Below are 21,724 nucleotides of genomic sequence, written 5' to 3'. Positions count from 1 at the left end.
ATGTATTCTTTATTTATTATTTTATCAAATCTAGTCGCAATTTAAATCCACTTACTTCTTCTTTAAGTATATGGAAATATCTGTTGGTGGAGCCCAGAAATAAAACTTGCTCGATAGTCGATTGAACAAATGAGCAGAGGCCTTGAACCAAGAAACTCATTGGTCAAAGGGGAGGTTACTCTCAACAGTGGGAGGAGTAAAATGGCTGCCACCATGACCAAGAAAGATTTAGTTTGGAGTAGTACATTGTTTTCCGACACCGTTTACTGTTGCGGCATGTTTAGTCAAATACGCTGGGTATTTTTTTTTCTCTTTTTCACAGCGAGCCAATGTTGGAGTGATGAAGGTTACGAGAGGGAAGAATTTCTAAAGAGGGAATACTCGCTGATGAAGCCTTACCAAGGTAGCCTGAGCGGTTTCTTGACTTGAGCCGGTTGCTTGACTTGAGCTAGACTATCTGTTATTAGGCAGCTAACTAGTGCTAACCCCGGACCTTTGCTTTTTGTACGGTTTTCCCGCTTGCATTCACACTTTTCTAACGTTATCTTTGGTAATTAGCTTAGTCTAGCAGCTAGGTACCTGTCGAAATGTTACTGTGCTGTAGTTAATTCTATTTTGTGCCTAATGTGGAGGGTTTAAATTAGCACTACATGAACTTATCAATTATCAAGTTACTTTATCCGCTATTTCCCACATTGGTCTGCATCTGTAAAACTTATTTAATTACGTTAACTTAACGTTACGTTAGTGTTTGTTCATCAGATTGCAAAACTAACGCTGGATGACAGTTAGCATTTCAGTGCCAGTCACTGTTGACAAGTCAGTTAACTTACACCCACCTAACGTTAATCACTTGCGGGTTGGCTACGCAAAACCTTAGAGTCAATTCGTTTAACCTCTGGGCTACAGAACTGCATAACGACGGGGCCAGCTATCCAACACTGGCATAAGGATTAGCTTCCAGTTTAAATGAAGTTCTGTGGTGTAGAGGTTTAAATCTGAGTTTAAACTCCAGCTAAACACACTGCACCCTGGGTTTAGATAACTAATTAAGAGCTGATTAGTTGCTTTTGTGTTTCATCACTTTAACGCTTTTTTTAAATGGCAGTTATAATATGACATTAGATAAACTCTTGGTTGTAAATGTTTCTTCATAAAATCACAAATAGAAACGATTGTCGAAAGGGTAGAAAAGTGGAGGAGAAATTTATGTACTAACCCTATAATTTTCATCATGTGAAAAAGCATGCAGCTTCCTAAAATTGTGCACCTTTTTCACTTTCACATCTTCACTGCCTTGTACGATATTAATGTTTTTCTTGCTTGTGACTACATTTGATACCTCTACTGCATGTTTTTAGGTCTGGGCTCTTCAAGCTCTTCTCATTGGGACCTATTGGGTACTGCCATGATAACTACAGAGCATGTGCGTCTGACACCAGACTTGCAGAGCAGGCAGGGGGCGGTATGGAGCCGCATTGTGAGTAAAACACTCCTTTCTTAGCTGCTGGCTCATAGGGCCTTGCTTTTCTTAATCCTTTTTGAAATGTCATGCACTGAGATTGCCACAGTCAACTGCATCCCGTCCTCCACTTTCTGTCAAATCTCATCCCTAGAAACTGTAGAATGTCTAGAAAAGGGATAGGCACAGTCTGAAATTGGTTTATGCAAAAATACTGCGGTCTGGTTGGTACTATGATGTATTAACCAGTGCTACAGCATCGGTCATTTATTGTGTTGGCTTGAATTATGGCAAGCAATTTGAGTTCAGGTACAAAAAAAATTGCTCTTTGTTGGGTAAACTTCTCTCACATCAAAGTTTTTCCCACAATTCATTCCGTATTAAATAGTACATTCCTGTCAAGAATAAATGACAAAAATTCCAAAATTCAACACCTGTTTCCTAAAGAAAAGCTAGATAATGCTACACAAACATTATAAATTGATCATGGTACGTAGTGAGTCTGCTTGTTACGTAGCGAGCTGAGCTCGCTAGTTACGGTTCTGTTGTGCTGGTAATCTGCTAATTTACCCAGCTATTGTTTAGCTGTTCTGGAGTTTAATCAGAAAGCTTGTTTCAAAGCAGTTGCTATGAGTTCGCTAGCTATTTCTGACCGCTGTTTTTCCCAAGGTGCGCAGGAACTGCTGCCGTGGGCTATGCATGGGAAATTGTGGTCACTCACTCACTCACTCACGGACAATCTGAGAGGGACCTTTAGTAGGACGCATGCGCAGGTGGTGCTTTGTTTAGTAGGAGTAGGCGAAATGGGACGCATGCGCAGGTAGTGCTTCGTTTAATAGGAGTAGGCGAAACGTGAACATGTTAGGGTTACCTAAAGTAACGTTAGGTGATAAAGCTGTGCTTAACAATGTTGTGCCGTTCGAAGTGGTGATTTCGGGAGATGCAGACAGATAAAGGCGTCACGCTAACTAGGTTAACCTAGTTGGCGCGTATGGATCGCCTACTTTAGTTAACCTAGTTCGTGAGTACGGATGCTATCCTGCACGCATGAGTAGGAGCTAAGGACACACAGCTACAACCACCGATACAGATGTATGGACACACGGAGGACAACAAATAACGTTACAGAGGTGAGGACGTGCCATAGCTAGCTAGCTAGCTATATAGTATGGCGGGCAAAACGGAGCTTTAGAATGTCGCCAACAGTGTATGCGCGTGAGCTTGACAACACATTTCTCATAGAAAAGGTAGTTTGTAGCCTTTTTTTAGTTCATTACAATGGTGGTGGAAGTGACAAGAAGTAAGTAGTACTGTGCTGTTAGCCTTTATTGATCGCCATACAAGGTTAATGTAAAGTAACTGTCACACCCTCAATAAACGGCAAAAGTCCCAGTAGAAGATTGAATTAAATCTTTTAAAGTTATATATTTTCTGAAACGTTATCGATTCTGATTGGCCACAGTGAGTGGAAACTAGGCTATCTGAGTGTATAGTTTCTATGTAAATTACGTCAAAAGGATTCAGCCTTGTTGTTTGCTACCTAAACTTCACAGCATTGTGAACATACATTGTGAGCACTGATAACATAAATTGCCGTTATCATGATTGTAGCATGAAGTGTCTATTTTCAAAATCCATTTAAACCATTCACAAATGACCTGGGACTTTGAAGTTATAAAGCGGGATGTATCAAGTCTCCAGTGAAAATATTGACCTGCCTATCACTCAGAATTCTGAGAGAACCAACTGCCATAAATGAGCGTGTAAAATCAACCAAAAAATATAGGCTAGTTTGCCAAGTTGCGCCATGGGTCTGGACGGTCTGCTACTAACCAATAAGGTTGGACGTGTTGAAAGCAAGGGGCGTGTCAGAAGCAAAATGAGCATGTTGAAAGCATATTTCTATTGGTTTAGAATTCTGTCGATTTCACGCATTATCCAATCAAAGGCATTTTCTAAAAAACAAGGTATATCAAAAGCGTTCAAACGTTTATTAATGAGGAAGCCCACCCATGCACTCCTTGTCATGCAAGCTGGAAAACATGTCAGTATTTGTGCCAACGTTTAGGCTATTATTTGAAAATTCAGTTTGATCATAAGTAAATGATACGGTATGTGTTTTTTTACTCATTGTAGCAAAGTCAAAACTGTATTGAAACTCAGGCAATGCGTTAGCTGACTAATATGAGCTAGCTAGCTTACAGGGATCGATAAATCAGCATGAGAAAAATTAAATGGCACATTCCGTTTATCTTAAATTATTAAGGGATTATTTGTTAATGAAACGTTACTCTTGTTATTTTCATTGATAGAGACACATTACAGTTCAACGTCAAGACCAGTTACAATTGACACAAACTCTGCTTTGGTGGTACCGCTTGCTCATTTTGTTCAATGATCAGCCTAGCCAGAGTAGAGGCGCACATTGTTGACACACCAGGATGGCTGGTCATTTCTGGAGCTGCTATTCTTACAGAATGCATTGAATCAGTAGACTATTAGTTTACTCTCACAGTGTGGGAAGAATTTGAAGCCATCAGGGACCTGTTTTACGAAGCAGGATTGCTGAGCTAGCTTGATAACTGCACTGAGTTAAACCCAGAACCTGTCCCAAATCTGAAACATGGACTGAAATAATGAGCCGTTCCGGGTTTTACTCATCCAGCTAACTCTGTAATTCTGCTTTGTCAAATACCCCCCTGCTTTGTGGTACAGGCCACTGGAGGCATACTACTGCAAAGATTGTTTTGTTTTGTTTTGTTTTGGTATTCTTTACAATTTTATATTCAGCGTATGTTCATTTTCATTCAAATGCACAAGTAAATCTCAACATTGATTCTGAAACAAGAGCAGGGATTAGCTAGTTACTGTATTTGATTTGTACGTTTTAGGCTGTATCATGTTCTTCAGGTTCACATTTACTTTGATAAAAAAAAAGAAAATATTACAATATTATCTTATTGATCCAGCTTACTTCCATTTGCTCTTAAGTCAACATGATCCATCTGTTCAACGTGACAGCCGCAACTGATTTTGGAATGCTAGGAAAGGATAGAAGGGGTGGACAGAGAGTCAAACGGGGCCAATCATTGTCTTTAAATCATGATGCTAAAACAATAAGACCTGTAAGGCATGTCTTTATCTAAAAGATGGCCTTGGGCTCTGGGACAAAGTACCCTGTTGTTTCCTCAACAGTGTCATTATGTAGCTAATGGCCAGTGGGCTCACACAACGAATGCAATACTTGCTGTAATTACACTAGGGTGTATCCTACATACCTAGGCTATTAAGATTAACTAAACAAGTAAGTTACATAGATCATGAATGAAACACCAAGGTTATAAAATCTGTTAAAATGAATATACTGGTTTACAAGTCATGAGGACCTGGGTTTTCATAATGATGAACAAATGGATTAGTTGTTTTTACGTGCTATACTATACATTTCTTTTGAAGCTTTCCTTTAGTAATCCATGCAACTAGTTGTACACCTGCAGGGGGTACTCACAGGTGTGAGCAATAGGTGCAGGCGACAATGCACATTTTATTCTGAACAATGCGTCGCATTAGGCCTATTTGATTAATGCTTAAGTTTCAGACATCAAATTAATTTTTATCAGCATCATCAAACCAAAGAAATTCATAATAAACAGGAAAGAGGAGACCATCAACATTATAAAGAAAGTGCAGTCATGGCTGTACTTTGTAAGAAAGCTCCAGTAATTTCATGCTTGGAATATAATGTTGAACTTGCCAAAATGTTTGCTGATGGGGTAATGTGGTTATATGGTAATATGAATGATGTCATCCAAAAGTCAGTTTATATTATTGGTCTCATGGCTATGTCTTTATATAAATAGGCTCAAAATAAAAAGCAATATTGAAAGAAAATACATGTGCAGTTACTCAACAAAAGAATCATTGTATGAACAAAAGATACATTGTTTGACCAAGAGTATCTGGACATCCCTTCATCTGCGGCTGTTTTTCATAGTTTGGGCTGGGCCCCTTAGTTTCAGTAAAGGCAAATCTTAATGCTACAGCATGTAATGACATTCTATATGATTCTGTGCTTCCGCAACAGTTTGGGGAAGGCCCTTTCCTGTTTCAGCATGACAATGCCCTAGGGCCCACACCGAGGTTCTTACAGGAATGGTTTCGTCGAGAACGGTGTGGAAGAACTTGACTGGCCTGAATTAGGGCTGTCAAAAAATATTCGAAGTTCGAAAACTATTCAAAAATCTTACTTTTTTTAAAGTTCGAGCCTAAATTTTAGAATTCGAATATTAGTTTTGGATCCCACGTATTGTAATTAATATGCAGGCTTTAATTTCATGCGGCGAATCATGTTCATGCACGCAAAGTTCATTTTCTGTGCTAACGTTACTTCCTCTGTCAACAAAAAACGTTCTGCCCTGGACCCAGAGCAAGTGGATCGTCTGGTTTTCCTTGCCAATAACCTCCGGTGATACTTTCAGCTCCATGGACACCTAACGTTACTGGTCAGCTAGTCTCGCGAGCCAGTCTCTCTTTTCAATTCGTTCAACAGATCTGGTCAGCTAATAATTTAGGCTAAATAATATTCCCATGGCAGGCTATGTTTCCTTTCTTTTCTGAAGATTTTGATAAAATTGGATGATGAAAGAAGTTAAACAAACTAAACAGAGTAAGTAATTTATGTTGTTTTAGGCTACAGGTATTAGCCGTTTTAATAGTTTTTGTGTTAAGAAATAAACAGCGATTTCCTATAAACAATCATTTCCCCATGATTATTAAATGCCGATTTGTGGCAAATTACATCCACAAGAAAGTGCTTTATTCATTTGTAGTGCAGGGGGCTCATTTATAAAATTAACTTGCATGCATACGTCAAGTGAAGACCTGATGTAGAACCACGACCGTTTCCACGGTCAAATCGAGTCATGTTGAAATTTTATAAATCACTACTTTGACGTGTTTTTCTAGGCACGTGCCACACAGTTGATCTAATAGCCTATACGTTTTATAAATGAGGCCCCAGATGTAGTAACCTAGTATTAAAGTTCACCGATGTCCTCTATTCTACTGCCCGCTTGTGGAAAATAACGCGCAGGCCAGTTTAGAGGGAGCGTCACGTGCATATTGCGCCCGACAATAAGCAGCTTATTTTTGTGAATTATAGGCAAATGATATTCGAATATATTCAAACTCTAACTAATTACAAAAGCTAATATTCAAACTCAATTTCATGGCACTTTTGACAGCCTTAGCCTGCACAGAGCCCAGAACTCAACCCTGTCCAACACCTTTGGGATCAATTGGAAACTATGAGCCAGGCCTAATGGTGCTTGACCTCATTAATGGCTGAATGGAAGTAAATCCCTAACATCTAGTATAAAGCCTTCCCAGAAGAGTGGAGTTTGCTATAGCAGCTAAGAGTGGACCAACTCTATATTAATGTCCATATTTTTGGATGAAATTTTGATGTCAGGTGTCCTCATACCTTTGGTCATGTAGTGTAAGTTGACTGGTTGGTGTGCAGTCATCATTTCATGCTATTTCTAGGCTTTACAACAACAGTAACAACAATTTGGCCTAAATAATGTAAAACATTCAAGCACTTTATTAACACTCAACTAAAATTACTGCTTGCTGAACAGCTTTTGTTTGGTATGAATATAGTGGTTTGCTATGATTGCAACGGTTCTAAGACATGGTTTCGATATGCTCACAAAAATGCTTTTGATACGCCTTACTTCTCTGGAGAATTCATTGGATTGGGTAGAATGTGCAACCTAGTGCATTATCAACCAATATAAACATGCTTTTTACACATATCTTTTGCTTTTGATACACCCCTTGCTTTCTACATGCCCTGTGCTCTGGCCCTTCTGTTCACACAGCATGGTTTTTCCTGAGCAGTGAACATTGTAAACAAAAAAAACTGCAGCACTTACCTCTAATTCATGTCATCTTTGACAGGATGTTGCTAATTCAGGCTGCCACATTTAACAGAACTGTTTATCATGACTTTTCTTGACAATGTAAAATACATCTCATAAAAAACACGTTTTCAACGTACACAAATGCCAAGTTACTCAAAAGTATTGATATCAAAATGACGCCAAGTTATGGTACTACAAACAATATAGGCTATCTTGCCTCACCAAAATTACATAAGATGTATTTCAAAGCAATGCTACCCAATATTTCCTCAATTCTTTCAAGTTACTTGGCCCTGTGTGTATAAGCATGCAGTACATGGACAGGCCAAACATGTGTGGACGGCTTTCTCAAAGTCAAGATTGATTGAATAGGCGTCTATATGTCCAATTTATATTGGTATGTATGTATTTCGCTGCCCAGCCTTTCTGTTGCGTGAATAATTGTATGTTTCTTGGTATAAATGTCTGCTCGTAAATGTGAATGTAACATGCTGCGAGGGAAATGTCCCCATGGGAATAAATAAGTTCTCCATGTATGTATGTATGTACAATATGTATTTTACATGCATTATTTATTGTACGTAACAAATATACAATCACTTGTACATTTACTGAAATTCAGTTCAGAAGCAAGTGTAAACATATGTTTTCCGGAGAAATATGCTTCCTGAAGTTACTGACCAGCAGTTTCCCACATGAATTTCAATGTGTTCCATGAGGCAATTCGAAATATTCGACACTTTGATCTGACACAAAGTGTGCATGACATTGTGAAATAGTAAGATTACAAAACACAGGGCCAAGTGACTTGAAAGAATTGAGGAAATATTGGGTAGCATTGCTTTGAAATACATCTTATGTAATTTCGGTGAGGCAAGATAGCCTATATTAACTTGGCATTTTTGTACGTTGAAAACGTGTTTTTTGTGAGAGATCATTTATTTTTGCAAAGCGTTTTATTATGAGAGTGAGAAATGTGAAGTGACCCTGTAAGAAACGGTTGTGGATTATGGCTATCCTTGTGTGAATTTGTACAGTCTGATGAGCGTGTACCGTTTAGCAGTTTCAGTTTGCTATATATGTAAAACAGTGGCTGTGACAAAGGGTGCGGTGGCGTAAATGTAAACGCATCAGAAAAGGTGAAATATGGCCAGTGTATGTAGGCTACTCACGGATTTGACGGGCATCCAACGAGCCTTGATTGACAAAAGAATCAGCAAGCCCGTAGAATTAGAGCTGCCTAGGTCGGAACTTGTGTACCCTTCTGTCCTGCTCCGTTGTCTGTTTTTCGTGAAGATGCACTTTTAGTGTTTGTAAGATTTATAAGGCATTTTGATAGGCTTATCTGCAGGTAGGAATCCTCTTTGCTGTTTTGTTAAGCTAGAACCGGAAAAGTTGATAGTGGAGAATAGGAGCAGACGCATATGTCCCAGCAGGCTTTGCATATGAGAAAATAACAACAGTGTGAGATAAATTAGGCGAAATGATGAAATTGCGTAGTTGAAACAATATGTTTTTAGCAGAATGGGCATGTAGGTGAAGGTTGACATGATGACAGACTATAGTGCGAAGTAAATGAAGTGACCATGAGCGAGCTTAGTTTCCTTATCAAATGGTAGGCCTAGGCTATATATAACAGTCTGTATTAAACGTTAGTTGTTAAAGTGGAGGGTTAAATAACATGTGAAATCTATTGCACTGCTGTGTTTTTCTCATGTTCAGTGCTAGTATTTATAATTATGAGTGAATCATGATTTTAAATGTAATGTTTTAATGCGGAGTTGCAGAACGTACATACGTAGTAATTGTTTGTATGTGGCTAGATAGAGAACAGGGCGAGGTAACATGAATGTAGAAACGTGGCGTTTGCTGATAAGAAGGTTTTGTACGGTAGCCAAGTGAAGAAATATAGTTAGTAGAAATGGCACAGTGGTGAACTGGTGTAACTTTTTAATAAAAAGAATACATCTGCCGTCATGAAATGCATATGGGTGGCCGTGAGTGAGTTTTGGTAAAGCAAATATAAGCGTAAGAAAACGTTAGTGTAAAAGAGGAAATGATCTGCCTGAGGGCGAGGCGGGATTCAAGCCTTAAACCGGAGGTTTACCAGTCTGTGACTTCGTTAGTGCAGCACCATGACATAGCTATGCAATGCGTGAAATATCATTAGCAAACCTGTCCGTGGTTTTAAAGAAGAACACAGGCCAGTAAGCACAGAAGAGCTCCCATTGAATCCATATGGCTTAGCAATATTGTAGCCGGTTAATAACTGAACGTACAGACGGTACATCGTAATGCAGTGTATACATTTGGTGAACGGCGGGTAGATATGGTGCAAAAGCAATAATTGATAAGTAGTAGACAATTATTAGTGAGGGTCGAAGCAGGTTAAAGAAACGTGTTCCTAGCTGGGCTTGAACCTACGATCCCGTGTTCCCAAGACTGTAACCTTGCCCACTAGGCCACAGGCGGACTAGCTGTTTAAACTGGAAATGTTTCAGAGTAAAAAGGTATGGGTATTTTGCGTGTGTATGCGCGTTTTTGATTGGGTCGTGTAGGTGAAGATTTGGCTGGTGTCAGTGAAATGTCCAATGGGGAGACATGTTGTTAGTGGGATAGGCGGCAGGAAAAATAAGAATGAGAAAAAGAAGAAGAAGAAAGAGAAGAAGAAGAAGAAGGAGAAAACGCAAAATCCCCTTAGTTTGGGGCTTTATTGTGTGGACATGTGAAGTTGTTTATGAATTCTGTCTGTTGAAATGGGGTCAGAATGTACAGAATTTAATGTTTTTAAGGGCTGAGTGTCTGTGGCTGTTGTGGTTATTTCTGTGGGGAACCCTGAAAAGTGCCAAACTCTCGGTGCTGTATAGGTATGGGGCATACCTGCCATCCCAATGAACTAGACTGCAATACATGAATTTAACTGTATGTTATGACATGATAGTCTGGTTTTATGTTTGCTCCCCAATAGGTGTGTAAATCTCAGGCTACACCACGATAGGATATGATTTCAGTTTGTGAGGCAACAGTTTGGTATTTGGCAATATCACGATTTTTAATATGATTTGGGATGTTGCGATTAACTGCTTTCGAGAGAGAGAGAGAGCGCGCCTGCCTGCACAAACATAAATAAAATAAAATATAAAGAAATAAAATAAACACTATCTTTACCCTTCGCCCCTCATGGGTTCCAGACAAAAACAATTAACTAAAACAACAAACTAAAATAACAAAGCAAGCAAAGCAAAACTTTTCAGTTCCCTGCTCGTAGCTGGCCAGATTTTTACCTGGCCAGCTGCTCCCACTTTTCAGCAGGGGTTCATTTTTCCCCGTCTTGTTAAAAGAAACAAATCTGAAATTAAACGCAACTCAAATAATGAAACTCGCTCTCGAGTGGGCTCCCGGTCTCGGCCCACGAATTGTGGAGAGCAGCACACCTTTAAGCACCTGGGCTGCGTGTGCTCTATCCAAGAGCTAGCGCAGCCGAGACCAATCCGCCTCTCTGGCGGACCAAATTCCACACCTTGCTTAAAAATAGATATTGATATTGACAGTAGAATGGTGTGGTATAGTTACAGAAGAATACTGTGAACTGCCTTTTTCATTGCTGTATTGGCATGTACCACGTTGGGCTATTTGCTTTATCTTGTTGGTATGAGAGAATTCTTTTAGTGGTGGAACAATATTTTTATGAACTCCCAGATAGCGGTGTTATGCATGGGGGATATAGTTACAGATGAGACTGCAGGGACGGGGTGATTGTTAAATGGACAAACTACATGACAGTGGTGGCACTTAGAAACTCTGTATTTACATAGTTGTTGTGTGTTGTCTACTAATAAAGCTAGAACACAGTTTGTTGTTTCCACTCGTAGTTTGTTTGCAGGAGTGCTAAATGTTTGGAGCAGTCTCAGTATAGCCCATTGGGGGCTTGCGTGGAGGAGTTAATAACTAATTATTTTAATTCATACAATGAACGTGACAGGAAAAATGTTCTGGTTAACATACAGTTGAGGCCAAAGGTTTACATATAGGCTACCTAGGCTAAAGATATTCAAACTCAGTTTTTCACAACTCTGTACATTTCATGTTGCCATGCATTTCTTTTGGCAAGTCAATTAGGGCATCTGCTTTGTTCACATCAGAGGTCATTTTAAAACAATTAATGAGAGACTGATTTATTTCAGCTCTAATCACTATATCAGAATTCCAGTGGGTCAAATGTTTACATACACCAAGTTGACTGTCTCTTTAAACAGTCTGGAAGATTCCAGAAATTGATTTAATGACTTTTTAGAAAATTGTGGAAAACGGGTGAGGTTTTAATCCAAAGAACACCATCCCAACTCTGAAGCATGGGGATGGCAGCAGCCTGTTTTGCTGGAAAAGGGACTGGTGCACTTCAGAAAATGGATGGCATCATGAGGAAGGAGGATTATTTAGAAATACTGAAGCAACACCTCAAGACATCATTTACATTACATTACATTACAGGCATTTAGCAGACGCTCTTATCCAGAGCGACGTACAACAAGTGCATTAGTTCACGGTGCAGAGGTGCAAAAGAAACACACTAGAGTGAAGTAAGGATCGTAGTGCCAGAAGTGACCACATTGATCAGGACTCCAACCCTGTAGAGTAACCTGTTCAGCAAACAACAATCCTACCAAGTACAAACTAGCACTGGAATCACATTTGCCTAATCAGACAAAAAACAACAACAACAACAATCCTGCCAAATAAACTAACGTAATCGTATTATCCTAACTAGGTACATTGAGCTAAACTATAGGCTAGGGAGGGGTGGGGAGAGGTGCAGCCTGAAGAGATGAGTCTTCAGTCTGCGTTTGAAGGTGGTAAGATTCTCTGCTGTTCTGACCGCCACGGGGAGGTCATTCCACCAGCGAGGGGCCAGGAAAGACAGCAGACGGGAGCGGGAAGTACAGACGCGAAGAGGGGGAGGTGCCAAGCGTCCAGAGGTGGCAGAACGGAGAGGTCTGGCTGGTGTGTAGGGTCTGATGATCCTCTGGATGTACCCTGGTGCTGACCCCTTAGCTGCCTGGTATGCAAGCACCAAGGTCTTAAATTTGATGCGAGCCGTAACAGGCAGCCAGTGGAGGTCAGTGAGCAGGGGGGTGACATGGGAATGTATGGGGAGGTTGTAGACCAGACGTGCTGCAGCATTCTGGATGAGCTGCAGGGGTCTGATGGTGGATGCTGGCAGACCAGCCACCAGTGAGTTGCAGTAGTCCAGGCGGGACAGGACCATCGCTTGAACCAGGAGCTGGGTTGCGTAGGTGGTGAGGAAGGGGCAGGGGTGGTGGGAGAGGGACAGTCTGTTGTCCATCACCAGTCCAAGGTTTTTTGCAGTGGGTGATGATGACACCACGGTGTCCCCTAGGGAAATAGAAAAGTCAAGAAGGTTAGAGGATGGAGCAGGGATGAAGATCATCTCTGTCTTACCTGGGTTCAGCTTAAGATGGTGGTTATCCATCCAGCTCTGGATGTCCCTCAGGCAAGCAGAGATGCGAGCAGAGACCTGAGTGTCAGAGGGGGGGAAGGAGAGAAAGAGTTGGGTGTCATCGGCATAACAATGATAAGACAACCCATGGGCAGAGATTACAGGACCAAGAGATTGGGTGTACAGGGAGAATAGGAGGGGACCAAGGACTGAGCCCTGGGGAACTCCTGTGGCAAGGGGGCGAGGTGCCGATACTGCACCAGCCCAGGCGACTTGGAAGGAGCGACCGGAGAGGTAGGACTCGATCCAGTCTAGTGCTGTGCCACAGATCCCCATAGCTAACAGGGAGGACAGGAGGATAGGGTGGTTGACTGTGTCAAAGGCAGCAGAAAGGTCTAGGAGGATCAGGACAGATGAATGGGAGGCTGCTTGTGCGGCGTGAAGCGACTCACTGACCGAGAGGAGTGCGGTCTCTGTCGAGTGGCCAGGTCTGAAGCCGGACTGGTGGGGGTCCAGGAGGTTGTTTAGTAAGAGAAAAGAGGAGAGTTGGTTAGAAGCAGCTTGTTCAATTGTTTTGGATAGGAAAGGGAGAAGGGAGACAGGACGGTAGTTCTGGATGACAGAGGGATCCAGAGTGGGCTTTTTCAGCAGTGGGGTGATGTGGGCCAGCTTGAAAGAAGAGGGGAAACATCCAGAAGACAAGGAGGAGTTCACAAGGGAGGTGACAAACGGGAGGATGTCAGGTGTGATAGTCTGGAGGAGAGAGGAAGGGATGGGGTCAAGAGCACAGGTGGTAGAGCGGTGGGAGAGTAGGAGCTGGGAAACATCAGAGTCAGTGAGGGGAGAGAAAGTGGAGAAACAAGGGGAGGGAACAGAGATGGGGGAGTGGGGAAGGGTGGTGGTGGACGTGAAGGAGCTGCGGATGTCTGCAATTTTCTCATCAAAGAAAACTGCAAAGTCATCTGCAGCGAGGGAGGACTGAGGTGGGGAAGGAGTGCTGAGGAGAGAGGAGAAAATGGAGAACAGTTGATGAGGGTTAGAGGCAGATTTATGAATTTTTGTTTGATAATAATTCATTTTGGCAGAGGTTACAGCAGTAGAAAATGTAGCTAGCATAGACTGGTAGGCAGACAGGTCGGATTGAGCCATCAGCTAGAAAGTTAAAACTTGGTCGCAACTGGGTCTTCCAGCAGGACAATGATCCTAAGTTAGAACAAAATGGCAACAAAGTGAAAGTATTGGAGGGGCCTTCACAAAGCCCTGACCTGAATCCCATAAAAAAATTTGTGGATTGAACTGAAAAAGCGTGTCTGAGCAAGGAGGCCCACAAACCTGACTGAGTTACACCAGTTCAGTCAGGAGGAATGGGCAAGAATTGCAGCAAAATATTGTGAGAAGCTTCTGGAAGGCTACCCTTAGTGTTTGATTCAAGTTAAGCAATTAAAAGGCAATGCCACCAAATACTAACAGTGTATGTAAACTTTTTATCCCCTGAAAATATGATATTGTACATAAAAGCTTAAATAAATAGCCTATGTCTCTTGGCTATTATTTTGAAATTAGGCCTACCTCTTATGGAAATAAAGTACATACCCTAATTGACTTAACACAGGAAATGTACGGTAACATGAAATGTGTGGAGTTGAGTTTGAATGTCTTTAGCCTAGGTGTATGTAAACTTTTGGCGTCAACTGTACCATAACAGACCTGCATCGTTTCACCTAATTTCATCAATTTGTTGCCCAATAACGGGCTTCAAAGGCAATCAAAAACCTAGAATCAAGACTAGATACAGAATGCCGTCTTATACTGTACCTGCATTAAGGAAGCAATTGAACTGATCAGAAAAACCTGTCAAGCCATTTGTCCAAAACGTTATGGTGCCCTGAAATGGGGGAACTATGTATAAAAAGTACTGTAATTTCTACATGGGGAAACCAAAATGTATAAAATATACCTTTTAATGTGAGAATCTGCATTTTAACCACATATGAATTGTTTGATTACAAAGTAGGCTATCTGTCCCTGACATTATGGAGCTTACTTGTGGAGGCTTTTGGTAGTTTTGGCCTTGCTTTAAAAATGGCAGAATTCAAGCCCTGTGTAAACTTTGTGTACATAAACACCATAGCAGATCACAAGCAATCATAGATTGCATTGCCTAATGCATTTTATGTCATTGTACTGTTAAGTAAACATTGCATTGTAAATACAGACATTGGACAAAATAATGTAAACACCTAACAATTGACAAAATAGTGATATGTAGTAGGGCCACTTTTTTGCCTTCAAAACAGCTTTAAACCTTCTTGGAATGCTGTTATACAAGTTCTGAACTGTCTGTAGTGGAATGTAGTTGCACCAATCTTCAAGAAGGAAGGCCTCCAGTTCTTTGAATGACGAATGAGGTGGGTCTCTTCTAGAAGTGTAATCCATTAATCTGGATCAATTCAACTGGCAGGATCCAATCTAATCAGTGCAAAGCAAAAATATCGGTTCAGATTGTTATTGTATTGCAAAACACTTTTATTCTGTAAAAAGAAAAAACTTTTTTGTGAAATGAAAACCCAAAGCACTGTTGCTGTCAACATCAACCTGGTGTGCTGCACAAGTCTTTTGTCCCCAAGCAGCATGGATAACGAGCAGTTGCAAGACAAAGATAAGAATGAAGGCATTTCTATTTTACTCACCCCTTGGGCATAAATCCACAGTGTGGAAATATTTACGATTTTTTAAGAATGACGGGACAGCAGACAAAATACGTGCCACATGCAAACACAGGAAAACTAGCACCTGACCATCGGCCAAATGCAGGTAGATTATGTTATATTAAACAGGACCTATTTACCAAACACATTGCCGTGTAGAAATCAAGCTGCTGAGAAAATCCCCAAAACATACATTCAAGTTCACGCGGTTACAACAGTCACAAGCATGGCTTGTGATACAGTGCTGGGGGTTACCATATCACAGGGTGAACAGACAGAAATACAAAAAGGGGATAATTGGCTTTTTGCCATTTATTTAAGCCTCTAACTGAAAATAACAGAGTGCCTTTTGAAAATAAGGGCCACAACCAAAACTCTGGCAACCAAAACTTCAGAGGCAAAGGCAGGCGAAAATACTAAATCACAAAAGGAAAAGAGCCATAAAAATGCAAGAATGGTCCAAGAAGACAGCCACACAGTCTAAAAACTCTTCATACTATGACTCACCACCAGGCCTTTTATTAAACCCAATGATTAGGTAATTTGCCGTCGCTGATATGATTACAATGAACCGCAATTGCTGCCATAACTGTAAGTGGGCCAGTTCTGCCCCCTGGTGCACAGCACCCAAATTCCCTTCCTGGCGTCAAAAGCTTCAGAATACGAGACTTCATGTCCCACAAATCCTCCTGTTCATTAGGCCACTCCTATTGGATGTGTATGTGGTCTGCTTTCGTTGCCAGTCGTGCCAGTAAGGCGGTATCAAGTGGTAACCTAAACATTAGCCATTTTTGTGAAAATCATTGCCAAAATGATCTAAAATCAGCTATCAAAAGATGTGGAAAATGATAAGAAGACAAATGATAATGTCGAAGACTAACAAAATAAGGTTAAAAACGACTATTTTAATGAGAAGTGGGAGCTTAACGATAACTAAGTGTCACCAATGGCTGGTATACAAATACAAGGCTGAAGAGCTAGTCATGTTCTGTGCTGACTAGGATTGTCCTTGTTGATATACCTTTAAGAGATATGGTGATAATCGATATTATTGTCTTTTTATATTGTAGTGGAATTACGACAACGCAAACTAAAGTTATTACAACGTGTGGACCGGTGGCAGCATTGATCTCAAATTGCAGTTCGCCTGCTGACTCCGACCAGAAGTTAAATAAGGCATTTTATATTTAACCCCTGCATGTAAACCCTCTAGTGGCCGTGACGCCAGCGTCCAGCGATTACTCAACTCTAACAATCATTGCTCCTGCAGCCATTCTATGAGTGGAAACAACAAACTCTGTGTAATAGCTTTATTAGTGCACAAAGCCAGATACAGAGTTTCTAAGTTGCATTGTCATGTAGCTTGTTTATTTAACGAGCACCCCCAGCTTAGTGTCATCTGCAACGATACTGACCAAGCATGGCCAACTGGACAATCTTTCACCACCAAGAATTGGTATTCCGTAATAACAACAAGATAAAGCCAACAATAGGCCGAAAAATGAAAAATGCAGTGTAGCGGTGAAAAATGCTGCTCACAAAATAGCAAACTAAACAAGTGAAGTACTTGTACAAATCAATATCAGCTACCGAATATGGAAAAAATACACAATCTACCATTGTTTTTACACGTACAGATTTCCCTTTCAAAATTCAGTGGTCATTCATTGTCTTGGATGACTCGTTTGTGAAATATACACACATTTGCAACGCCTGTACATGCTGTCTATGCCATTGTGGCCCTTCTCAGTTAATTCTGGTTTGTTCGACGATTGTTTTATCCTGTAGAGGACCGTATGAACTTTCCAACAATGTATGACGTGTCTAATTGGACATTTGGAACAGCAAAATCTAGGGCCAAGCGTAACAGCAAGTTTGGTCACATCGTCACAGCTTTACGCATTCAGCCATGCTGGAAAAGACACATCTGGTGAGGCGTAATTGTTGCTTTCCTTCTATTTTGCGGAGAATATCATTAATCTTGAGGACTTCTCAGCATGACAAAAGACTTGTGTAGCTGATATGGATTTGGGGGAGTGAGACTGAAGTGGAGAGTGAGGGAGGCACCTCTGAGCCCGATGCCGTTGATTCTTGCGAGGAGGATACATACTGTAGCAATTTCTACAAGTGACCAACCAGGTGAATTGTGCTTTTGAGATTACACTCATTTGCACAAGAAGAGCAGAACTGGCAGAATTCAGGCCCGCGAACGCTGACTGCACGCTCCATTTATACCCAACTTGTAGCTCATAATGCATATCTGACACAACAGAGCACAGAATCTAACTGGCTATTTCTCAGTCCAATACTGAGAAATATACATGTGCTTAATGTACATGTGCGTTTTACACAAGGAAGTAAATGAGTGCATTAAGTATACACAAGATGCAGGGGCTAGCTAGTTAGTGTAGTGGCAGAGTTAGCGTAGTGGCTTGTTTTGGCAGCTTTGTCAGAATGAATACCACTCACCATGAAATTGAGTGTCTTTCAAGAGGTTAGCAATATTCTCTAATGAGAACATTTCACATACTGTATTGTAAGCATTCGTGGGTGCTTCAGTCATATGTTATGTTTGATGCACTGATTTGCCCTGAAGCTACAACATTGCCAGCATTTTCAGATGGTGGAATGTTATCTTTTTATTGCATATCAGGTAGACTATGGGGTATTAGTTTCCCCATGGGCATGGAAAGTACTTATTCAAATTTACTCTGTGCTGGTATGTGCTGGATCAATGTAAAATTTCCCATTGACTGAGTATAAATAGCAACATTTGTGAAACACTACAGTGAAAGAGTCACCCCTGGGCATTCAACAAAAGATTACATACTGTAGAGTACAGAAAAAGTGGTGTTTTATGGAAACAGTATTCAGGTCTATGTAACAAAGTGTGTTATAATGCTTTTGGATTATGCTGGGGGTTCCCCAAATTTTTTTGTCACCAGCCAGTTGAGAAAAGTAGCCAGCTAGGACTGTTTATGGCGGAGAGACAATTTGTTCTTATAATTTTTACTGAAAACCCAAATAAAAGCCATTTATCCAACAGCCAGCACTTGGGGAACTGCTTGATTATGCAATGTGTTCCTGTTCCAAATGGGACTCTGGTTAAAAATTGATAAATGTAAATGCTTTATAATGGACAAAAAGCATTTTATTCTTTTTTGGAGAGGTTTTCTGATGAGTGCGATCACTCGTTGAAAGGTTTTTTTTTACATTTTGGAAGAGTTTTTGAAGATTCAAGTTGCAGTGCATTCTTCACTCCTGGACAAAAAACTAAGGAAAGGGGCAACATGTATACACTCAACGAAAGTGACATCGCTATTGTGAAATCACTGTGAAAACCACCACTAACATCACGTGCAAGGAGAAGCAGCCCACTTTGTTTATCTTTGCGCTACTGTAAACTAAATTGTTGGAGCATTTCTGTAGGTCAGAGGAAGACTCCACTTTGGTAAGAGATGAAGCAGGCTATGGCCAGAATGGTATGTGGGAATACAGCATCTGCCTTAGACCCAAGATTCAAAAAGCTGCTTTTTATGAGTGGGGAGCAGGGAGATGCAATTTTTTAGTGTCTCATATATAAGACTGCAAAGTTATGGGATCAGAAGGTAAGGTAGAACTTTTATCTATGGATTAGGCTATATCGCTACTCATAACCACATTTTTGTCATTTTGTCATTAATCCTTTTTAGATAATGAGTCGAAATGCATTCCATTTGCAATATTTCTTGTTTAACCTGACCCCGGGCGGCAGTCTAGTATAACGTGTAAGGAGATGGTCTTGTAACCTAAAGGTCACAGATTTGATACCCCGATAGGACATTGCCGTTGTACCCTATATGCCCAGAATTTGTGACATTGTCACATGTTGAAGAATATTTGTTGTACCGTCAAATTATCTGAAGAATTTAAATCACATCGTATCAAGGTGAAAGTTTACACTAGAATCCTGCATTCCAGAACTTCCCATGAAGGTTCAATGATGTTTAGATTTACTGATGAGATTCCTGAACAAAGTTTTCAAAGTGCTTGAGGCTTTAGGTTCCACAGCAGCCTTTATGCAAGGTTGACCTCATCAATCCTGAAGTCCAGGACATTAGTACGGGTCTATACTGAATGGGGAATATAGGACCAGAACAGCTAAATATATGCCATCTTCAAGAACTTCAAGAACCAGTTTTTAATTAAATATCAGTGTGCTTATGTTGCCATCTGTTGAAGCTTTAAAATGTTTAAATGTGACACTGAATTAGGTCCCACAAAGCAGGTCAACTCATTTGTAAATGTTAACATTTTTAGTTGTATTTGTGTGAGACAGATCATTTACCAAGTCATGCAATATGTGGAATGATTCAGAGCCCTATTTTAAATGCAAAAGCACTGTTTTTTTCAGGTTACATGGCATGCAAATTTATCACTGTATGCCCTTGTTTTCTATAAATTCTATTTTGGTATTTAGTAGGTGTTCTTATGTAGATGGATTCTTAGGCAACATGTTCTTTTGGGCTCAAAGTTTGTACGGATGAATATTTACTGAAACAATTGAGGTCAAGTACTTTGGGAGTGGGCAACAGGTTGCCCACTCTTCTATTCTGCTGTCCTTAACTGTTTTTCCTTTTTGTTTTGTGTGCCTGTGTGGGCCTGTGTGTGCACAGCCCTGCTATCTGCGGCACTGGGAGCTCCAAATTCACTTCAGGATTCATGGGCAGGGGAAGAAGAACCTGAATGGAGATGGTCTGGCAGTGTGGTTCACAAAGGAACGCATGCAGATTGGTAAAACCCCTCAAAACTTTGTTATTCAATAAATGAGCATATATTAACTGAAATCTTCTCTACCTAAGTTTTTTTTTTAATTTTATTTGAAAAACCACCGGAGGCCTAATACTTTTGGCCTGTAATTAATGTATTGTACCACTTTTGAACAGCAGTGTTGCAGTTAAGAGATAAGGTACTCTTGCTGTAGTGGTTTTTATTCTCATTGCAGAGATGTGCCTCTTTTTGATCTAGCCCTGTGAACTTTCTTAGCTAAGCAGTACACAGTTTGGTAGTTATAGCTGAAACCCTGTCTTCAATATAAGGACAGTGATCTAATTTAGTAAATTGACATTAAATCAGAACAGGTGCTTACTTAAATAGTACTTGCCTATGAAGTTGTATGCCTCTGTGCACTATGTGTGTTTGCAGGTCCAGTGTTTGGTAATATGGACCTCTTTACTGGACTTGGGCTGTTTTTGGACACGTACCCCAATGACAACAAGCACCAGGAGGTATGGACACTTTCCATTCACTCTGTGTGCATTGCTCCAGGCAGTATATCTTTCCCAACCCCACTATGTACTACCAAGATGGGCTCAACCATTACTATTGCCAAATCAGTGAATTTCATTTCGGTGCAAAAAGAGAGGATTCATTCAGTTTTGTTTAATTTGTGAAATTTACGTCAGCCAAAGAACATTTAAGTTCATTATTTTTATTAATTACTTAAATGGTCCAGCACTAATTTTGTTTTTGTAAGCATATTCCTTCCTGTCCTTTTTGAAATAAGAAGGAAATTGGGACAGCAATTTTAATAAATGGGTATCTGACTGAATAGAATATCATATTTGCCATATTTGCTCATATGTTGGATATGAAAATGTGTGTATTACAAAGTGTGATCATTTGGGACAATAGAACAATAGCAGTAATTATACTTAATATGTCAATATGCAACACAGTGACAGTCAAGAAAGCCAACTTGCCTGATTAGCTAGCAGACTACCTTATTGACTTACTGAGACAGAGGGGGGTGGAAAGGTGTGTCATTCCAGCTGGGAAAACGTACTGTGCTTACTGAGCTGGAATGTTTTGCATTGGAAAGGCAATAAACTTTGCCTCTCAGGATATGCCCGTGTGCAAAACAAATTCAGTAAGTGTACACTTACTAAATTACTTATGTCGGTGAATGTTTTCACCGTTATCAGATAGCATGGATTTTGACAATGGAGGTTGACCCAGGGACCATCAAATATTACCGTTTTTTGTATATGGTAAACGGAGAAGCCCGCTCGTCATTAGTGGCTAGTTTGCTATTTAGCCAACAGGGCTAACAGAATACTTTATTTGGAAGTACCATTGGAATACATGTGATGTATATTTTCAGCAATGTGATGTAATATGCCTTCAAAAGTAG

General features: G+C 40.4%; 1 protein-coding gene across 1 annotated transcript in view; it reads left to right on the top strand.

Annotated features, from left to right (window-relative positions):
* The first annotated feature begins 168 nt into the window (after nt 1–168).
* LOC135233106 (VIP36-like protein) overlaps nt 169–21,724 on the top strand; it is a 30,205-nt gene continuing 8,649 nt past the window's right edge. The window contains exons 1-4 of the mRNA XM_064296302.1: nt 169–403; nt 1,362–1,480; nt 20,208–20,325; nt 20,737–20,819. Of these exons, the coding sequence (XP_064152372.1) occupies nt 202–403; nt 1,362–1,480; nt 20,208–20,325; nt 20,737–20,819 (522 nt within the window). The 5' untranslated portion in view covers nt 169–201. The remainder of the gene's footprint in view (nt 404–1,361; nt 1,481–20,207; nt 20,326–20,736; nt 20,820–21,724) is intronic.

Source organism: Anguilla rostrata, chromosome 10 (assembly GCF_018555375.3).
Source record: "Anguilla rostrata isolate EN2019 chromosome 10, ASM1855537v3, whole genome shotgun sequence".
In the NCBI taxonomy this organism is placed as follows: domain Eukaryota; kingdom Metazoa; phylum Chordata; class Actinopteri; order Anguilliformes; family Anguillidae; genus Anguilla; species Anguilla rostrata.
Note: the sequence above shows the minus strand (reverse complement) of the source record. Positions and strands in the feature narration are given on the sequence as shown.